This window comes from Macrotis lagotis, chromosome X (assembly GCF_037893015.1).
Source record: "Macrotis lagotis isolate mMagLag1 chromosome X, bilby.v1.9.chrom.fasta, whole genome shotgun sequence".
NCBI lineage: Eukaryota > Metazoa > Chordata > Mammalia > Peramelemorphia > Peramelidae > Macrotis > Macrotis lagotis.
The window spans coordinates 697,086,790-697,106,457 of record NC_133666.1 but is presented as its reverse complement, the minus strand read 5'-3'; the positions used below and the strand labels follow the sequence as shown (position 1 = coordinate 697,106,457).

The following is a 19,668-nucleotide window of genomic DNA, read 5'->3' as shown; positions in this document are numbered from 1 at the left end:
TACATTGAGTGTCTTTTCTTAACAGATTAGTGCCTTTTTATTTTCCTACTTCATTGATTCCATAAGACTAGGCCCAACATCAAAACCAGTGTGTTCAGTGGCCTGTTTGTACACTGTCTGAATAAACCTTGCATCAACTGCCGGCACTTTGGGTTTTTTTTCCTCATCTTAGTGATCTTCTGAGACTTCACACACATGCATACATGCACATGCACACACGAGTCCAGAAGACCCTTGGAGCCGGAATCTTTGTTCTGACTTGGAGCTCTTCAGTGTTGATTCATCTTCAGCCCTTGGTAGACTTTTAAACTGATGTTAGCCGTCCATGCTTCCCAGATCTGGCAAGCAAAGAATCCAGAGCTCTTAGCCAGGCCAGCTCCCTTGTTTCAGGGTTCTCTCCCAAACTCCAGAAGGTTCTAGCCCTCATCTCTTCCTCGAGTTCCTTACTCCATACCTCCACCTGGAAATCATCTCATCTTGGACATGCTGAAAACATGGACAGGATATGCCTTTAGGCCCACCCCCTCCTTCCTGCTACTCTCTGGGGGCTTTGTAAACTGAAGCTCACCTCCCATGGGACCTCCATGCCTCTTCCTGCTCCCAGTCTCCTAGTCTACCCTGCTCGTGTTGCCAAATGGATCTTCATGAATTTGCTCTGGTAAAAACCCCATTGGCTTCCCATTGCTGATTTCCTTCCTCCCTAATGGAGTACCTGGAGCTTTGAACTCGAGGCAGAAAATGGTTTTGTGTACTTCACAGCTGGGTGAACTTGGGGCAGTTAACTGCCTTCATCTCTGCTTCCTCATTTGTAAGATGGGAATGCTATTATTTAGAATTAAATGGGTTATATAAGGAGTGAGTGGGATTTAATAAACTAGAAAATGCCACGTGTATATCAGAAAGTAGGATTGCATCAAGAACAAGCTACTCCAGACCTTGGACAAGTCACTTCACCCTGACTGCCTCACACCCAGGACCATCTCCAGTCCTGATTCCTATCTGGCCACTGGGCCCCAGATGATTCTGGAGGAGAAAGGCTGGTGACTCAGCACAGCACTCCCTCACTCACTGAAATCCAATCCGTGTGCTCGTCGTGCCACCATCTCCCTGAGGTCAAGGTCTTCTAGAATGAAGGACAAGCATAATCACTCCAGACGGGAATCAGGAGCCAGCCCAGACCCCGCAGGCCCCCTTGAATTCTTGTTATTTGTTGTCATACCATTCCCTTGCCTGGAGGACCCTCAACCTCCCAAATACTACAACTAATATTCTTTACTACATTCTCCTATAATGTTCCCATCAAAAATACAATAGTTTAATCTGGTGGAATGAGAGGTGACAGTGACTCGTGAGGATGGCCATTCCTGAGACCTAGCTGGCCGCTTGGTGATCGCTCTGCCAGTCGTCTTTGCAGGCCTTTCCAGCTCAGGATTGATAATCTTCAGAAATGAATTTAACACTCCTGGCAGACGTTTTTCAAATACACTCTCATGGGAACCCAACAGCTCTTGGGCCACTGGGCTAATTATCCCCATTAAACTTAGGAGCCACCTTTTGGAGCTCATGCCTAGTCGCAAGAGCTTCACAGACGCACTGGTTGAATTGCCGAGGGAAGTTTAGACTTCTATTTGAAAAAGCCTTCAGTCTGAAAGCATATTCAGCCTTAGAAGCCTCAGGTCATAGAACCACCTCATTTTTCTCCTGCCTTTGGAGGCAAATGGGGTTAAGTGACTTGCCCAGGGTCACTCAGCTATTAAGTGTCTGAGGCTAGACTTGAACTTGGGTCCTCTTAAGTCAAGGTCCTGAGTTTGACTCTACTGTCCCAAGCCATATTACTTGACAGAATCGAAGTAACCAAGGCTTCTGCCTTTGGTGAATTGTTGCAGCAGCCTGTTGGTGGGCCTCTTTGGAGGGTATGAATATAGCACAACTCTGCAGCTTGGCTTCCACATGGGCCACTATCTGAGGCCAGGCCCTGTTTTCTTTGATCGTTTTTCACCGGGAGAACAGGGTGCCTAGGGAATCAGGTATTTTAACTTAATCCTGGCTGCCTCCCATCCAGGGCCGTCTCCAGTGGTCCTGATTCCTATCTGGCCACTGGCCCCAAATGACTCAGGAGGAGAAAGTGAGTCTAATGACTTAGCACAGCCCCCCCCCCCCCCATTCAAAACCAATTCACATGCTTGTCATGGCATCATCATCATCATCTGAGAAGGTGTTCCCAGGCTTCATCAGGCTATTGTAATAAGAGGGAAAAGGTCCTGACCTAGATTGTTGGTTAAATGGGGTGACATGGTAAATTACAGCATTGGAGAGCCAGCTTTGCCTTCAGGACAGGTCCAGAAACCTACGTTAAGAGTTTGTGGTCGGGGCGGCTAGGTGGCATAGTGGATAAAGCACCGGCTTTGGAGTCAGGAGTACCTGGGTTCAAATCTGGTCTCAGACACTTAATAATTACCTAGCCGTGTGGCCTTGGGCATGTCACTTAACCCCATTTGCTTTGCAAAAACCTATAAAAAAAAGTTTGTGGTAACCCCAAAGAGAGATTATGCTAAGAGGCAAAGAAACAGGAATGGGGAGATTAAAATTCCTTCTGGGTGGGCAGGGCTGGGCCCTGCATGAGGACAGTGGGCAAAGGTTGACTGACAGGGATGGCCTAGGGAGGGGCGGGGTTGAGAAGGGACCGAAAACGTGATGGAGAAAGTGCAAGACATCCCCCAAGATGGGGAATTTAAGGACAAGAGAAAATGGCAGATGCTTTTTAATATGAAAACACATTCACATTTGAAAGTAGAGAGTCCTTCCTTCCCAACCCTCTGGGACTTAACTGAATTAGGGAGGGAGGAGCCATGGCTGTCAGTTAAAATGACCCTGGGGGGGGGAGCATACTGTGCTGGATGTTGGATTGTGGAAAAAGTCAAGTTCTAGGGTAGGTGCAAGGAGGGAAAGTGAGGTCAGCAGCTAAGGGCAAGGCAGGTGGGACTGGTTCGTTGGACCTGCCAAGGTTTAGGATGGACGGGATTGGAGACCTGGGCGTTCTTCAGATATATCCCATTCTTCATGACCTCATTTGATAATTGTCTTGTTTTAGGATTTTTGCATGGCAAAGTTAAGTGACTTGCTCAAGGTCTAACAGCTAGGTAATAAGTGTCTGAGAACCAATTTGAACTCAGGTCCTCTGACTCTGGTGCTCTGTCCACCGCACCACCTAGCTGCCTCTCATTTGAGGTTTTTGTGGCAAAGATCCTGGAATATTTTGCCATTTCTTTCTCTGGCTCATTTTACAAATGAGGGAACTGAGCCAATGGAGTTAAGTAACTTGTCCGGGGTCACTCAGCTAATAAGTTTCTGTGGTTAGATTTGAACTCAGTGAGAGGTCTTCCTTTCTCCTGCTGTGCATATGGCGTCCCCTAGCTGTGGAAGTGGAGGCTGTAGGAAGATGAGGAGTTCTTCTCCCCGCAAAATGCCTCCCTCTGAAAGACCCAAACACCTGACTAGATCAAAATGGAGGAGAAGGTTGAACCAGGAGGGGCCTGAGAACCCACATCAGATTTGGAAGAGATGTCCAAGGTCACAGAGTCCATCATGGTTTAATAAGACTCTTTTGGGCAACACACCCCAAAGGGGGGTCATCCAACCTTGGCGGTAAGATTTCCACCCATTATACCTATCATAATGGATAAAAGTGCTAGGCTGGAAGTCAAAGACCTCAGTTCAACTCCAGTTCATTCTAGCTTAGACACCAGACTAGTCACTTCACTGTCTGCCTCAGTTTCCCCATTTTTGAATGGAAATAATAAGAACACCTAGTTTCCAGGGTTGAGGATCAGTTGAGATAAAGTTTCATAGGAATACTACATTATTAGTCTTTGTAAGGCAGCCCATCCCATGGCTCCTGGTTAGTCTGTTCTTTCCCTTCTCTTTTATCCCAGCCTGAAGCCCAGTGGGTCTTTAATAATTTCTACTTGACTAATGACCAAGTATTTCTGCCTTTGAGTTGAGAACTCTGAAACCACTGCCTTGGTGGAGCGAGCTCCCTCACCAGTTACCAGTCCAGTCTCTGTCCTCAGTCACTTACCAACTCAGGAAGGGCAGCCACTACAACCCTTCCCTGTGAAACACCCCCTAACAGTCCTCTTATGGAGAAGTCTCTGGTCACCAACCTCCTTCTGGTTATCTTCTATAGCATTTTCCTGGCTGCCCTCAACTTGGCCCCCAGAGCTGTACATAGTACTCTGGATGGGAGAATTCCCTGTATTCTCCTGATAACATCACTTGCCTCTCTCCCTGGGGGTCTGCTGCCCACCTCTTTCCTCCAAGACTAGTCAAATAAATTGAGCTTCTGCTACGAAGTCTTCCTTGATCTTCCATCCAGAATTCATCTTTTCCTCATCTGAAGGGTTCCTGGGTGGTGCAGTGGAGAGAGCACTGTTCTTGGATTCAGGAGGATGGGAGTTTGAATCCTGCCTCAGATGACCCTTATTGGGCTGTGTGATCTTGCACAAGTCACTTAACCCTGATTACCTCACATCCAGGACCATCTCCAGTCATCCTGATTCCTATCTGGCCACTGGACTGGACCCAGATGACTCCAGAAGAGAAAGTGAGGCTGGTGACTTAGCACAGTGCCCACTCACTCAAATCCAATTCATTTGCTTGTCATGGCATCACCTTTCTGATGTCATGGTCTTCAAGAATGAAGGACAAACATCATCTTCATCATCTTTTCCTCATCTACTCTTGTTAATACCTTACTTTTTTTTTTTGGTTGATTTTCTTTTCCTATTTAAAATTTAAGACAATGAAATTAAGTGACTTGCCCAAGGCCACAGAGCTAGGCAATTATTAAGTGTCTGAGGATGGATTTGAACTCCGGTCCTCTTGACTCCAGGACTGGTGCTCTATCCACTGTGCCACCTAGCTGCCTCAATACCTTACTCTTTAAAAAAAAAATCGCTTATTCTTATGCCATCCTTCACTATATGTTTATTCAGGATCTACTGTGTACCATGACGATGTGTCATCCCAATACATGACAAAATAAGTGAATGGATACATATAAGGGTGGGCAATCTATTGATTCAAGTAATCTAATCATGCCACTCCTCTTCAGGTCCCTGGGTCCACCGAACAGAGAATGAACATGATACCCCGTATCCCCATAGAATCAAGGTGGGGAAACCCCTTGATAAACTCAGAAGTCCTTGAAATCCATTGATTGAAATGGAATGATCTAACCCAGGAATGTATAGGGTTTGGCTGGGGAGCCGTGGTCGACAGTTACTAGATTGGTTGGTTGGTTCTTGTCCTTCATTCTTGAAGAAGACCAAAACAACATCACTATGATAGAGACAAATTACATGTGTCCCACTGGATTGATCAGACCAATATGATGCTCCACCATAGGTTGGGTACAAATAGTGCAAGGGAACACCTGGGTTGTGTTCTCTAAACTTGAGTATCTCACGTTTCCTTTGAACTGCTTCCTTCTACCTTGCTCAAAGAGCCCAGCACCCCAGTGAGTCCTTTTAAAATAGGAGGCAAATGTATTCTTGGCCACTGTAGTCGCCCTCTCTGTAGTAATGTTGGAGTGCTAGGCAGTTTAGCTCAAGACAGGACCTTAGGGTCTGGCATCTTCTACCAGGTGAGCTTCAGAATCTTCCTAAGAATTTGAAGGGAAGCCATTCAGTTTCCAGACATGGTGCTGGAAGACTGTCCAGTTTCACAGGCAATGAGGTCAATACAATGGTCTGTAGACCTCTAGCCTCTCGTCTCCCACATTTTTGGAGCTTCCCAAACACTGAACTAGCTCTGGCAATGTGACTTCACATTGTCAATGTGAACCTCCTTGGAAAGGACACTGGCAAGGGAAGTGAACCTGTCCACTACTCAAAACTCCATTTGCTGTTATTGATGGTTCCACATCTGTGTGATTGGTGCTGGCTGATGGGGCACCTGGGTTTTCTTGGTGGTGTTCATTGTGAGACCAAAATGAGCCCAAGCAGCAGAGAACTGATCCCTACTCTGTTGCATCTCAGCTTCAGAGGCTGCACTGAGGGCACAGTCATCTGCAAACAGAAGATCCTGCACCAACACTCCCTCTACTTTGGTCTTGGCTTGAAGCCTTTTCAAGTTGAAGAAGTTGCCATAGGTGCAGGAACTGACCTTGAGGCCATGTTCCTCCTCAGAGAGGCCGTTTGACAATGTGCTGAAGACCTCAAGCTAAAGAGTCATCCACTACTCGGAACCTGGGCAAGTGCACTGTGAGACTGACCTACAATACGGATGAACGTCTCCAAATTGTGACATAATTTTCCATAAACCCTCATGACTGATGGTAGCAAAGGGCTTGGTCAGATCTACAAACATTGTATAAAGATTTCTGTTCTGCTCCTGGGGCATTTTTCCTGGACTTCTTGGCTAGCAAATGCCATATTGACTTTTTTTTAATGGGTCAATGGGGTTAAGTGACTTGCCCAAGGTCACAAAGCTAGTAAGTATCAAGTGTCTGAGACCAAATTTGATCTCAGGTCCTCCTGACTTTGGGGCTGGTACTCTCTAAACTGTGTCACCTAACTGCCCCCAACGCCGAACTTTTCTGAAGCCACGCACGCTGTCCTCAATGTGTAACCCAGCTCCTGGCACTCCACAAGGACAGTTTCAGCTGCCTTTATGTCTGTTGGAGTGAATTGTTCTCATTTGCCCATTCCACCAGGGGAGACTTCACAAGTTTGGAATAGACATTCCTCTATTCACCTGTGGGTTTGAGGCCCCTTGGTTCCTGAAATGGTTTTCAGGGTTTGACCCAGGCTATAGCTTCTTGAAGCCACAGGTGACAGTGCCTCAGGTGGAGACCAAAGATGGAAAAGAGCCCCCACATCGGAAGTCCTGGTCTTCCTTGTACCTTATACCCCGATATAGTTAGATATGGTCAGTTCAGACCTTAGGGGCAGCCAGCCTGGCCAAGTTCCCGAACAGGACCTTGTGAAGCTTGTTTGAGGATTCTGGATTTCCCATCAGCATCCTCAGCCTGAGCAGAGCCCCTGGACCAGCTAAAGCCGCCATCTCCGTAGACACCCTTAGACCCATGAGGGAAAGGGCTGGTTTTTGCCCATCTGGGGATCTGCGGCATTAGCATGGGAGTGAAGGACAAAGTAGCCACTGAGGATAATGTGGAGGGTAATGATGAAAGCCTGTCGGTGGATCAGCCAGCATGTATTAAGCACCTGCTGTGTGTGCTCCAGGGGACAGTGAGCCTGGTGACTTGTCACCCCACTCCCCATTTCAATCTGAGTCGCCCCCATGACATGGCGTCACCTCCTTGTCCTGGCCCTCTGAGATGTGGATAAACAACAACAGGGCGGCTAGGTGGCGCAGTGGCTAGAGCCCCGGCCCTGGAGTCAGGAGGCCCTGAGTTCCAATCCGGCCTCGGACACTTCATGATGACCTGGCCGTGTGGCCTTGGCCGAGCCACTTCACCCCACTGCCTCAAATGAATAAAATTTAAAAAACAGCAACAACAGAGCACTGGGGGAACCTACTGGGTTTTGCTGTAAAATTCACCCACTAGGCGTTGTCTGTAATCAGAATATTTGTTTCTAGACGGCCTGGGGCGGGAGGGAGCCCAGGAGACCTTGGACCAGTCCCTTGAGGTGGGGGGAGGTGGGACTTGGGTCTCGGGCTCCCCCTTTGCCCCCGCCCCGGCACGTTCCCTGGTCCGGGGGGCCCGTTCTCACACGGCGCGGGGGGCAGTGCCGAGGAAGGACCCAGGCGCACCCGCAGTCGCGTCCCCCCACGGCTGGAGTCGGGGAGCCGCGCAGCCCCTGTCCCCCCTGCCCCCGACCTCCCCTCAGCCTTTTTTTCCCTTCTCCCCCCCAAGTCCAGGAGATTGCATTAGCTCCGGTGATAAGCGATGATTCCCAGGTCCGCCCCCACGGCCCCCCACGCCCCTCCGGGTCCCTCCAAGCAGTCAGCACTGTGCTCCACCGCCGGCCCCAGCGAGCATCCTCCGCCCAGGCGCGCGGAGGCCGTTGGTCAAGTCCCCGCCCGGCTCCCCGACCAAATCTGAAGCCCTCTGCTCTCTCACCTGGCTCCCCCGGGCTGCGCTTTTTTAGTTAAGGCTACGGGGTTAGGTGACTTGCCCAAGGTCTCACAGCTAGGAGGCTAATAGGGGTCTGAGGTCGCATTTGAACTCAGGTCCTCCTGACTCCAGGGCCGGGGCTGTCCCCTGCGCAGCCTAGCCGCCCCCCAGCCTGCGGAGCTCTGCCCACGGCCCCTCCCTGTTGGTGCCCCCACCCCGGCAGATGGCTTCGCTTGGCCCCAAGACCTCCCTGAATGCTGACCCCCTTGGAGGGCCAACCCTGGGCTCTCTATTTTCCTAAGCTTCCCGATACTTCGGCCGTCTCAGAGGCTCAGTGCCCTTTGGGCACCTCGCGCCCCCTAAAGCGGCCTGGCTCGCTGGGGTGGGTCTGACTGCGAGGAGGCCGCTCTCTCCTCCGAGCCAGTTCTCCCTCCAAAGCACGAGCCCGAGTTTTCGTCCCACAAAAACCCGTTCCTGAGGCTGGCGGCAGAAGGGGTGCGGAGGACCTCCCTCTTCCTGTGGCTCCGGAACGGCCCCCCAACAAGGGCCATCAGACTCCTTCATCAACAGGGCTAGCAAGGCTGGGCTGCAGATTCTCCCCAAGACCCCCCAACCCCCATCAGGCCCTCAGTTGAATGGGTGTCCATCATTTTCTTTTCATGTGTTTTTCTGCAAGGCCATGGGTCCAGTGACCTGGCCAAGGTCACACAGCTAGGTAGCTATAGTGTCCGAGACCAAATTTGAACTCGGCTCTTCCTGACTCCAGGGCCGGTGCTCTATCCATTGCACTACCTAGCTACCTAGTCCTTCGTTTTCGAAAAAGACCGTGACATCAGGGAGGTGATGCCATGACAGGCACATGAATTGGACTGGGGGGGGGGGGCTGGGCTAGGTCACCAGCCTCATTTTCTCCTCCAGAGCCCTCTGGGTCCAGTGGCCAGAGATGGTCCTGGATGTGAGTCGGTGAAATGACTTGCCCAAGATCACATAGCTAGCATGCGGCAAGTGTCTGGGGTCAAATTCGAACCCGGTCCTCCTGACTCCAAGATCAGTGCTCCATCCACTGACCTCCTGGCTGCCCCGGCCCTCAGTCACCCACGGCAGAAGCTCCTCTCCTCCTCCAGGCCATGCTTCTCTGCCCAGCGGGGCTGGAGCCCCTTTCTTCTCAAGCCTCAGAGCTGAGCCCCCACTCAAGGGGCCCGGGGCTGGAACCCTGACATCCTTGGATGACAGTCGAGGCTGCTGGGCCCTGGACACTCCATCTATTTTGGTCGCTTGTGCTAGTTCATGAAGCTTGTACCTAAAGGTCAGTCCCCCCGGTCTTTCTGTCCAAGCCGCCAAAAGCATTTCCCTAAATTGCGGGTCACCGCTTTGCTCTGAAGCGGTCTGTGGTTCCCCACAGCCAGCAGGAACAGCTGCAACCTCAGAGGCCAGCGCGGATGAGTCCTGTGCCACTTGGCCCACTCAGGGCCCCAAGCCTCTGCCTTTGCCTCGAGTCTGCTTTACGGTCCCCCCCCACCATCAGATTCCCAACATGTCTCTGGAAGCAGCTACACTGACCCGAAAGCTCAAGAGGTGGCCAAGCTTGGGCTCCTCCATGCCCTGATCTTGGGGAGGCCTGCTCGGTCTTCTCTCTGGCTCCAGGTGAAGCCCCAGCCTGGTAAGTGGCAGTGGGCTACTTACCACCCCTCCTGCCACAGCCATTTTCCTTCTCTGGAAGCCCCGATGGAGGTCTGTGCCAACCACCCTCCTGGGTGGTGCTCAATAGCTGCCTGAGAGCCCCAGGTGTAGGTCCTTCAGAGCTAAGAGCAGAGAGCGGAATCTGGGACCTCTGAGGGGTCTGGCCTGGCTGAAGGGCTGGGCAAGCTGGGTCCACAGACAAGGGGCAGACACTTGGTGCCAGGACGCTCCCGTCAGAACTAGGAGGGCCCTTAGGCCTCCGGACACTGCAAGGATCTGGTGGCCAGAAAGCAATAGGTCCCTAATACTTCTCTGGAGCTGTTCGGTCCTCCCAACAGCCCTCGGAGGCAGCCCATCCCTATTTATCAGAGGAGAAAGTTGAGGCTGACCAAGCCACAGAGACTTGCCCAGGGGCTCTCAGCTAGAATGTGTGGCTGGAGGCAGCTTTCAAGTCTATCTGGTGCTGCACCACCACCAAGTGGCCCAGAGAGGGCGCCATGCTTGTGTTCGGAAGCCCAAGCTCCTGATCCCCCCACGGCCTCCTTCCTTGAGGTAAGGCCTGGTTCCCTGCCTTTCTCGGAATCTTCTTCAGGCAGCTTATGCCTCGTTTCTGACCCGGAACAGCAGTTTAATGTTGGCTGATTGATGCTTGACTGACAGAGCAGGGCCAGCTACTCTGAGAGCCCATTGCTTCCCAAGTCACTTCGAATGGAAAGCAGCAACCCCCAGCAACTCCTCCATGCCACCCCCCTTTTTGTTTTTGGTTTCTACAAGGCAGGGGGGTCAAATGACTTGCCCAAGGTCACACAACTAGGTAAGTATTCAGTACCTGAGCTCACATTTGAACTCAGGTCCTCCTGACTCCAGGGCTGGTGATGCATCCACCGCACCACCTAGCTGCCCCCTCCCCAGAATCTTTTACCCAGCACAAGAGGGTTTGGAGAGGACTAATTTGGGGGTATTCCAAGGGTGGGGTGCAATCCAGTTCTATGTTTGACTTCCCTCCTAAGGTCAGCGGCAAGGCTCTGGAGTCTCCCAGTGGAACTGGGTCTCCCCAAGGTCTCTTCTCCATATATCAACACAAAGATATAGGCACCCCTTTGCCCTCAAGGGCAGGACTGGATGAGAGAAGGCCCAGTAATCTTCCCTCTGGGGTCTCAATAGTCCTATTTCTGCACCTCCACCCTGTCAACTTCCAAAAGCTGGGGGGGCCTCCAGGGGTCCCTGCCAAGAGCGCCCACTCACTAGGGTAGCACATAACTTGTTTTATTATCATCATCATTAGCTATAGACAAAGCAGGGTGCAGAGGAAGGAGGGGGATCCGATCATCTGGTGATAGTTTAGAGGCAGTAATGGGTGGATAGTGGATTCTCCCCCCCCCCCCAGGCTAAGACCCTTCCCCTCAGAGAGTGTTGGAGATCTGAAGGAGCCTCCTCTAAGGGGGTGAGGAGGAAAAGGGAGAAAAGAAGGAAGACAGGAAGGAAGGGAGAGATGCAAAGGGAAGAAGGAGGAAGAGAAGGGAGAGATGAAGCCAGGGAGGAAGCCAGGGCAGAACCGGAAAAGAGGGGGGGGTTTGGTAGGACACCGACAGGCGGGTGTGGGGATGACCCTTCTTTGGAATTCCTAGTGTGACCCTAGTGGACTGTCTCCAGGCCCAGGATCCCACGACCTGTGGGAGGCCTCCTTCAGGCCAGCCGTGGCCTCTGTCCAGTCTCTGCCTCAGTTTCCCCTTTGAGGCACCAGGGCTACTGGGAGGGAAGCAGCTATCAGACTAGCCTTCTTCCTTCCAGGCCTGAGTCCCTGGGGGGGGAGGCGGAAGGGGGAGGACAGTCTGGTTCTCACCAGCAAGCATAGGAGAAGAGAGGGCACTGACCCCAGTCTGAGGAACCCCCATGGGCAGCACCATCCAGAGAAGGGAAAGGCCGGGGCTGTCCATGAGCAGGGGCTGGGACTAGCCACTGGCCTGCCCCAGCCTCCGGGCTGTAGGGAGGGTACAGGGGACCAGGTGGGCCAGCCTTGTCTGGGGGAGCACAACCCCCGGGCAGCTGTCTGACCTCTGACTCGGTACTAGGGAACACAGCACCTGGAACCCCAGGCCTGGGCTTCCGATCACTGGTGGGAACAGCCTCCCACATGCTGGGACCACAGTCCTGGAGCCTGGAGGGGAACAGAGGGGACATCTGAGAGTGCAGAAGCCCCAGGTCTGAAGACTGGGAGGGACCCTCTGCATCCTCAGATGAAGGCAGTGAGTTGGGCTGGGCTCCTGACTAGCACCTCAGTCTTCTCCCCCCAAGAGGGACCACGAGTGAAATACTGTGGTGTGGAGGAGGAAGTGCCCACTGTGGGGAGACCTTGGATAAGTCATCTTCCTTTTTCTGAGCCTCGGTTGTACCAGATGACCATAAAAGTGGGGTACCCTCCCCACTCCCCAGAAGACAGTCCAGCTTCTCTAGACAATGAGACAGCCAAGCTGACCCTCTACTGTCTATCTCTTCTCCCGGGAGCTGACCTTCCCAGGCTTCACTAGTGTGACGTACACACTGTCTTACTGAAGGGACCAAGAAGCCCAGCCTGGAGAAGGGTCCAGAAGAGCCCTTCTCCACAGAGGTGGTGGACCAGGGGTGTGGAACACTACATTCGTGGACTCATGGGCTCAGCGGATGGGTTGACTGGTTTGGCTAAGTTTTGAGTTTTGGTCCTTGTTAGAAGCCCTCTTTTGGGGGTGGGGGAAGATGGGAGATATTCAGAAATCTAGGTAAAACAGAAACAATATCCTTAAAAATGTTTTTTAAAGGCTTGTAAGCCCTAACATCATGGGAGAAATCTGCTTTGAGAGAACTAAGGGAGACCTTTGAGACCCTCCTGAGAGACCTTCTGGGTTCTGGACCCCTGCTCACCCCCTCCCTCAGACAAGTCTGAGACTGGAAGCTTCTGGAAGGAAGAAGCCCTGACCTTGCTGGTCATCTCAAGAACCCCCTGCACCTCTGTTCTGTCCAGCTCTCCCAGGCTCCAGGCCCACTCTCAGGCTCCTATGGCACTATGGAGTCCAGCCAAGGCCCGAGGAAGGGAACAGGGCAAGCCTGGCAGAGTGACAGCTCACCTGTATGCAGGGTAAGGCCCTGAGGGGGGCCTTGCTGGTTCTCTTGGTGGCTCCTGTCTCTGGTCTCCTGGTGCTGAGGCCCTGGAGAGCCCCATGGGCCCCCAGAAGGGGGAATACCTGTGGCTGCCTGGCCCAGGGTTGGGATTGGCCCGGACCTCCAAAGGCTCATCCTTGGTCAGACCTACCCAGAGGAAACATGGAAGAAGGGAGACCACCTCAGAACCTATCAGCCCAGGGTGGCCCTCAAGCAGCAGGGCCAGCCCCTTTGGGACAGGTCCCCATGGGAATTCGTTTGTTGCCTCAGTTTCCTACCTCTGTCCCTCCTCTTTCCTGCCTGCATGAACCCACCCCAAGTCTCCTGAAGCCCCCCTTTTCCAGGGACAGCTCAGACTCTCTTCCCTTATCACTCCCCTCCTCCCAGACTGCCTCCTTCCTCCTCTTACCAGATTTCTCCAACTCGGGGCTGGAAGCCAGCTCCCCAAGCCTCTTCCTCTTCTGCCCCCGGGCTGGGCTGAGTCTGTGGGCCCTGTACAAGGGATGGGGCCTCCTCAGTCATTCTCCTTTAATGGGAAGCAGTGAACAGGAGCAGAGAGAGGGGGGATGGTTCCTTGCCCCTTCGGTGTGGGCAGAGATAGGGGCTGACTTTGGGGTCAGTACTGGGGGACTTATCTCTTCACCAACCACTCCTCCCCGCCAGAGGGTCCCGTTACCTTCTTGGTTTCTTCCCTTGTTCCCGGAATCCTTTCGCAAAGGGATTGTTGTCGATTTTGAGTTTGGTGATCTATAAAAAGGAAAACTCTATTTTGGCGTGATGCTCCAGGCCCTAAGCTGACCCTGACCAGGTCCAACATCACAGTCAGGATCCTCAGGCCCTAAAAAGGACTCCATGGCTACTGGACCAGCCCATGCAAAGTCCCTGAGGCCAGAACGTCACTTAGATAAGACAATGAATGGGCCAGTTTGACCAGAGACCGTGTCTAGTGACCAACGACCAAGTCACAGTCTAGAAAGGTGTTGGAGGGAGCAAACCCTAAAATGCCAGGAGAGGGTGATTCAGGAGCACAGGTAAACGACAGACAAGACCAGCCCCAGAGTTTAGGAATACCCTCTGGCAGCTGCCAAGTGAAGCTTGTCTGACAGAAGCAGGAGGTGATCACCTGGAGATCTGTCCATGGAAGACCCAGGGGGACCTATCTCAGGCCCCAGGCTCAGAAAAACCTGGGGAGCAGGACAAGGTGACTGCCTACCATGGGAAGGGCTGGTGGCCTCATTCCACTTGGGCTCCCCTCCTCTTTCCCTGGAAGTCTCTAAGCAGAGACTTAGAGGGGACAGGTGGGGGAGGGGAAACCTTGGTCAGATCTGGAATGGGCATGAGTCCTTTCATTGTGTCTGACTCTGTGGACCCATTTAGGGTTTTCGTGGCAGAGATACTGGAGAGATTTGTCATTTCCTTCTCTGGCTCATTTTACAGATGAGGAAAGTTCAAAGGGAATGAATGGATGGAAAAAATTTTATTTACTCTACGCCAAATACAGGCAAACTCAAGCTTATAATGAATAGTAAGGCAGACACAGAGGTGAGATGGGGTCTGGGGTGGCGTGCAGAACCACAGGAGTCTCCCTCCCCATATATTATTTATTTATTCATTCACTTATTTATTTATTTTCCTGGAGGAGTCTCTAGGTCCTCAGGTTCCTGGGTATCATCCTAAACTGTTCCCCTCTTCCCCTCCCAGCTGCTCCAGAACCCCAGCTCGGGGGCCTATGCTGAGGAGCCTTGGTGGGCACCCATACTCTGTAAGGGCAGGGAGGGAAGGTTGGCTACCTGCTCATTCTGATAGGCTGTGACAGAAATAAAGACCGTCTGGGGGAAGCTGAAGACTTGGAAGTTGCTCCAGCAGACGTTGAAGAGGTCATCGGCTTGGACCACGAGGAAACGGGGCTGGTAGCGGTGCATAGAGTGGAGGATGATCTGGGGAGACAAGAGGACCCAGGGGCTGCCTGGAAGGACTAGAGCCTCTCCTCCAGGGACAGGCCCTCTGGGTGGGGATGGCAAGGAACTCCAGTTACAGCTCAGATGCCCGAGTAGGGAGTGAGGGCTTCAAACAGAAGGTAGAGGATTTCTCGGGGAATGCATCAGAGGGGACTCTTGGTTAGAGAGAGGTTGGGGCTGGAGGGTGATCGGAGGCTGTGTCTGTCCGTTCTGGGGGTTCTGGGAGCCCAGGTGTAGGCAGAGGTGGGGGAAGGAGGAGGGAGCCCAGCTCACGTGGCCGTGCTGGTCCAGGGTGTTGTTGGTCAGTTTCATTTTGTGGAAGGACACGAGCTCCTTCATCCAGTGGCTGCCGTAGGCCGGCGAGTCCGGGTGGACGTAGGAGCGTCTGGGGAGCTGCGGCTCCGCCTTGCCTGCCACCTCCCACTGGTCTTTGGTCCACTGCAGGATAAAGGAGGGTACGTGAAAGCAGACAGGAAGAGTCCCTGCCCTTTATGGGGGGGGGTGGAGACAGCAGATAAAGGCTTGAGCAAATCTCAGTCATTCCTCCCCCTCCACCCCCCGAAGAGGAATCAGACTGGAGCAGAAGACTTTGCCCACCGTCCCACAGCTAATGAGCTGGGACAAGCTCAGGGGAAGGAGGATCCGGGTCTCCTAAGCCTAGTTCTGGTTCCTGGACATGACCTTCATGTAAGAGTTCCAGTTCACCCCTCCCAAAGAACCCTGTGGGGTGGGGCGGGGCAGGGATGAACAAGTACCTTATATCTGAAGTTGTCCATGGGGATAAAATCTGCCAGGACCACATACTTCAGATAAGGGACCAGGCCGGAGAGTCTGATCTTGCATTGAGGAAACATCCGCCTATGGAGGACAGAGATGGTCATCCTCTGGTTGAGGTTCAGGGTCTTCATGGAGTCCTCCCTCCTTGGGCCCAGGGAATCCCTCCAAGAAAGCCTGCAGAGACGGCTGGGCCTCGGAAAGGCCATTGAAGAAACAACCAGGACAGGGGAGGCATCCCAAGAGCACAGCGGCATTATGGATGCCCTCCTTGGACCCTCATTTATTTATGGAGGAGGAAACTGAGGCACAGACAAGGCCACACTTGCTAGGAAGTGGCCAGGAATGGTTATGTTTCCAGATCCTTCTTTTCTCATCTCATTTTCATCCTCTCCCCAGTGGGTGATGGCTCCATGAATCTGTATTTAGTTATCTAGAGGGTCACTCACTCCTGGAAGGCCATATCTTACCCCTTCCCCCAATTTACAGATTACCCCAACCTCAGACAGAGCCCAGAGCCTGGCTAGAACGATTCCCAAACCCAATCTCAGTTCTGAGTGTGAGGAGGGGATTGAGTACAGGAATGTGGATGACTCTGCTGCTAGCATCCCGAGCCACCCAAAGTTTGGGACATAGGACAATTTGGGGGCCTTAATTTTGGCCTCACCCTCCAGCCTTGTCTGTGAGGTCCTCACCTGCCAGATTTGGTGATGACCATTTCTGTGCCGAGCTGACAGAACTGGGTCCAGAGTTCCAGATCCTCCAAGGTGGCGGAGATAGGACCATGGGAGTCTGCCGTGCCCCTTGGGGCCATGGTGTGTGTGGGGAGGGAGCAGAGAAGATAGCAGGATTCAGATCGCAGAATTCCAGAGGAGCATGGGTGCAGACTTTGAGGCTAAGTCACACCTGAATTCTAATAATGTTTTATCCTTCTTTCTCAAAGAAGACCCTGACATTATGAAGGTGATGTCATGACAAGTACATGACTTGGATTTGAGTGAAGGGGGTGAGTGGGCTGTGCTAAGTCCCCAACCTCATTTTCTCCTCCAGAGCCATCTGGGTCCAGTGACCAGAGATGAAACAGGACAAGAGATGGCCCTGGGTATGAGGCAATCAGGGTGAAGTGACTTTCCCAAGGTCACCCAACTAGTAAGAGTCAAGTGTCTGAGACTGGATTTGAACTCCTGTTCTCCTGACACTTCAAGTCCAGTGCACCACCTAGCTGCCCTGCCTGAAGTCTCCTGCCTACTCCATCATCCAGTCTCTGCTTGCAGGCCTCTAGGGAGGGGGCATCTCACTATCTTACAACACTACCCATTCATTTCCCTTTGGGATAGTTCTAGCCATTAGGTTTTGGGGGAGAGCCATAATCTCCCCATCAGGCCACCACACCCCTGGACATGGGGGGAGTCAGGGCCTCCTGACCTTTGCTCCCCACTCCAATCCTTTGTCAGAGATTTCCCTCAAGCACAGATCTGACTCCTCTCCCTCAGTTAGCTCAGTGGCTCCCTATGATGTTCAGAATTGATTTGCCCAAGGCCACACAGCCAGTGAGGGTTGGCTGTGTCCACTCTTCCTCCTCAGTCCTCACTTTTAAGATCCTTCTGGCTCAGAGACACAGTGCCCCATCATCCTAGGGAGGGCCCAGCCAGGGCCCCAGCCCACTTCTCTGCTCTGCCTCCATCCCTCACAGGTCCTTCCAAACAAGGAAATTCAATATTCTGACGACAGCTCTTTCCCTGCCCCAAAATCCAAACCCATCCTTCCCTCCATTGAGGGCATCCTTCATCCCAAGACTCCCAGAATCTCTACCAGCCCAACGCGCCCCTAGTTCCCTTCTGATTCTTCCATTCTTGGAGCCCCCTGGGTCCTCTCCCCATACTCAGACCCCTGAGCTTCCTTGGGATTGCCCTCCATGACTTCCTACTTCCTCGGTGATCCCTCCCCTCGAAGTACCCATTCATTCTGCTTAGCCACAAGATCCCTCTCCTCCTGGGGACCCCGGAATCCCAGCACGGGTCTCTCTGATCACTCTGATCTTTTTCTTTCTCCAAGAACCTTCCTAGCTCCCAGCGATCCTATGTTTCATTGTTCTCTTTGGATCCAGAAGAAAAGACCCCAGAGCATGTGGTGGGGGGTGGCCAGCCGGAGTGAGGTCAGTTGAGGCTGGCTATCAAAAAGGGTTTCCTAGCAAAGGGCTGCCGGACTCTGGGGGGGGAGAAAGGAAGGTCTCCCTCTTGGGGGGCTTTAGGAGGACACTGGATGACCACTGCTAGCATTTCTCTTTCCGAGTCTGAGATTCTTCAGTCTCAGTATTCTCCTTAGAATCTCTCCCAGTGAGCCCTGGTCCCTCTCCAGGACCTTTGGAATCCCCCCCCCGTGCCCACCTTCCGATCATCTCCCAGACACCCCTGGAGCCTCATTCAAGGTCTCCCCGGTCCTGATTTTTTCTCAGAAGCACTGCCCCTCCAGGCGCCCCCAACTCCTCTCTAGAGCTGCCCCCATCCCTCTGGCACCTTCCAGTAGTCCAGGACCAGCCCAGGATCCCCCCAGAGCTTCTCACTTCTTACAAGCCCTCTTCCCCAGGCTCCCCAAGACCTTGGAGCTGCCCCCAACTGTCTGGCACCCTGAGACTTCCTTCCCAAGCCCTTTCCTGTTTTCCAGCTGGCCCTCCCGTTTCCCCCACGACCCAGCCCCCCAGTCTGTACCAAGTCCGCATGCACCCCTTCCCACCTTTCCTTCCCCTCTCGCAGCCTGCCTGCAAGCCCTGGCTCCGGACACCCCTCTCCCCTTCCATGCGGGCTTTCACAGAAACTTTATGCATCTCCCCCGCCACACACCCCTCTCCTGCCCCCCATTCTCTCTGAGCTTCCCATCCCCTTCACTCTCTCTGCCGTGCACCAGCCTAGCCCTCTGGGCTGATTTCCCTGCCCCCCTGCCCCCCCGAGGCCTGTGCCCCATCTTCAGGGCCCTCGTCTCTGATCTCCCCCATAGCCACTGTCCCCCTCAGCCGGGACCTCCTCCCCACCCCCGGGGGGCCTACCAGGGAGAGCTCGCATCCTCCATGGGCTTCTGGGGGGCACCTGGGGCCCAAGGCGACAAGAGTCCTTCTTCAGAGAGCGCCAGGCGGGCAGGGAGGGAGGGCTCCTGCAGCCTCTGCGCCCCGCTGGAGGGCAGCTGGGGAGGTGCAGGGGAGGCGGCAGCCCAGGTGAACTGTGAGGAGGCTAATGAGGGAGGAGGAGCCTGGCTCCTGGGTCCGCCCCCAAGGCTTTGATGTCCCCCAGGGACAAAGGCTGCAGGGGAAGCCAAAGCTTGGAGGGTCCGGAAGCCCCGAGGTCCTGAGGCCCCTCCCGGAGCTGCTCGCACTGGGTTGCTAATGGGCTGGGGAAGTGCCCCAGCCTGGGGAAGCCAGCCCAGCCCAGAAGCTCCAGAGGAGCCTCGTTTTACAAATGGAGAAACTGAGGCACAGTGAGGCGGTTTAAGGTCCCCCAGCCAAGTGGGGCAGAAAGAAGCCTGTGTGTGGTCAATGGACCACCTCTGCCCCGGCTGACCTTGGCCTCACCTGGGTCCTCCTTTAGGCAATGGGATTCGGGCCCAGACAGAGTCATTTAGGGTTAGGGATTCCCCGGGGGGCAGAGGAAGGATGGAGAAGAGACCCATTCCTGCTGGAGGGGAGACCCCGAGATTTTAGTCTGATTGGGTGAGCACAGAACTTCCCCAGCTGGGAGGGGCCTAAGAATAGGGGATGGCAGGACTGGGAGAAGCTCTTAGAGATCAGCCAAGGAATGGTCTTTTAGTCGGGCTCCCCTTTCGATGCAGGAAGTAGTTAAGCCTTTCCTTGTCCAGCTGGGTGGGAGGGAGAGGAAGGGACCTTGGAGCAGCACAGCCCAAGGGGGTTTCTTTTAGGAGACCCCACCTGCAGAAGCCCAGGAGTCCTGGTGGAGAAGCCCTGCTCTTCCACCCTGAGCTCTCTGGATGCAGGGAGACCTGTCCAGTCCTGACTTCTGTGTTCTGGACTGTGCCCCCCTCCCACCCCGCCCC

The 19,668-nt window shown here is 53.5% G+C and overlaps 1 protein-coding gene across 1 annotated transcript; it reads right to left on the bottom strand.

The window, feature by feature from the left end:
• Nucleotides 1-11,599: 11,599 nt before the first annotated feature.
• On the bottom strand, nucleotides 11,600-16,441 carry LOC141499617 (T-box-containing protein TBX6L-like). The gene is made up of 8 exons (XM_074202289.1): nucleotides 16,323-16,441; nucleotides 15,609-15,711; nucleotides 15,127-15,291; nucleotides 14,686-14,832; nucleotides 13,572-13,642; nucleotides 13,305-13,387; nucleotides 12,862-13,042; nucleotides 11,600-11,918 (listed from the first exon to the last, which is right to left on the bottom strand). Exons 1-8 carry the CDS (start codon nucleotides 16,439-16,441, stop codon nucleotides 11,600-11,602), a joined length of 1,188 nt encoding a protein of 395 aa, XP_074058390.1.
• Nucleotides 16,442-19,668: the final 3,227 nt, after the last annotated feature.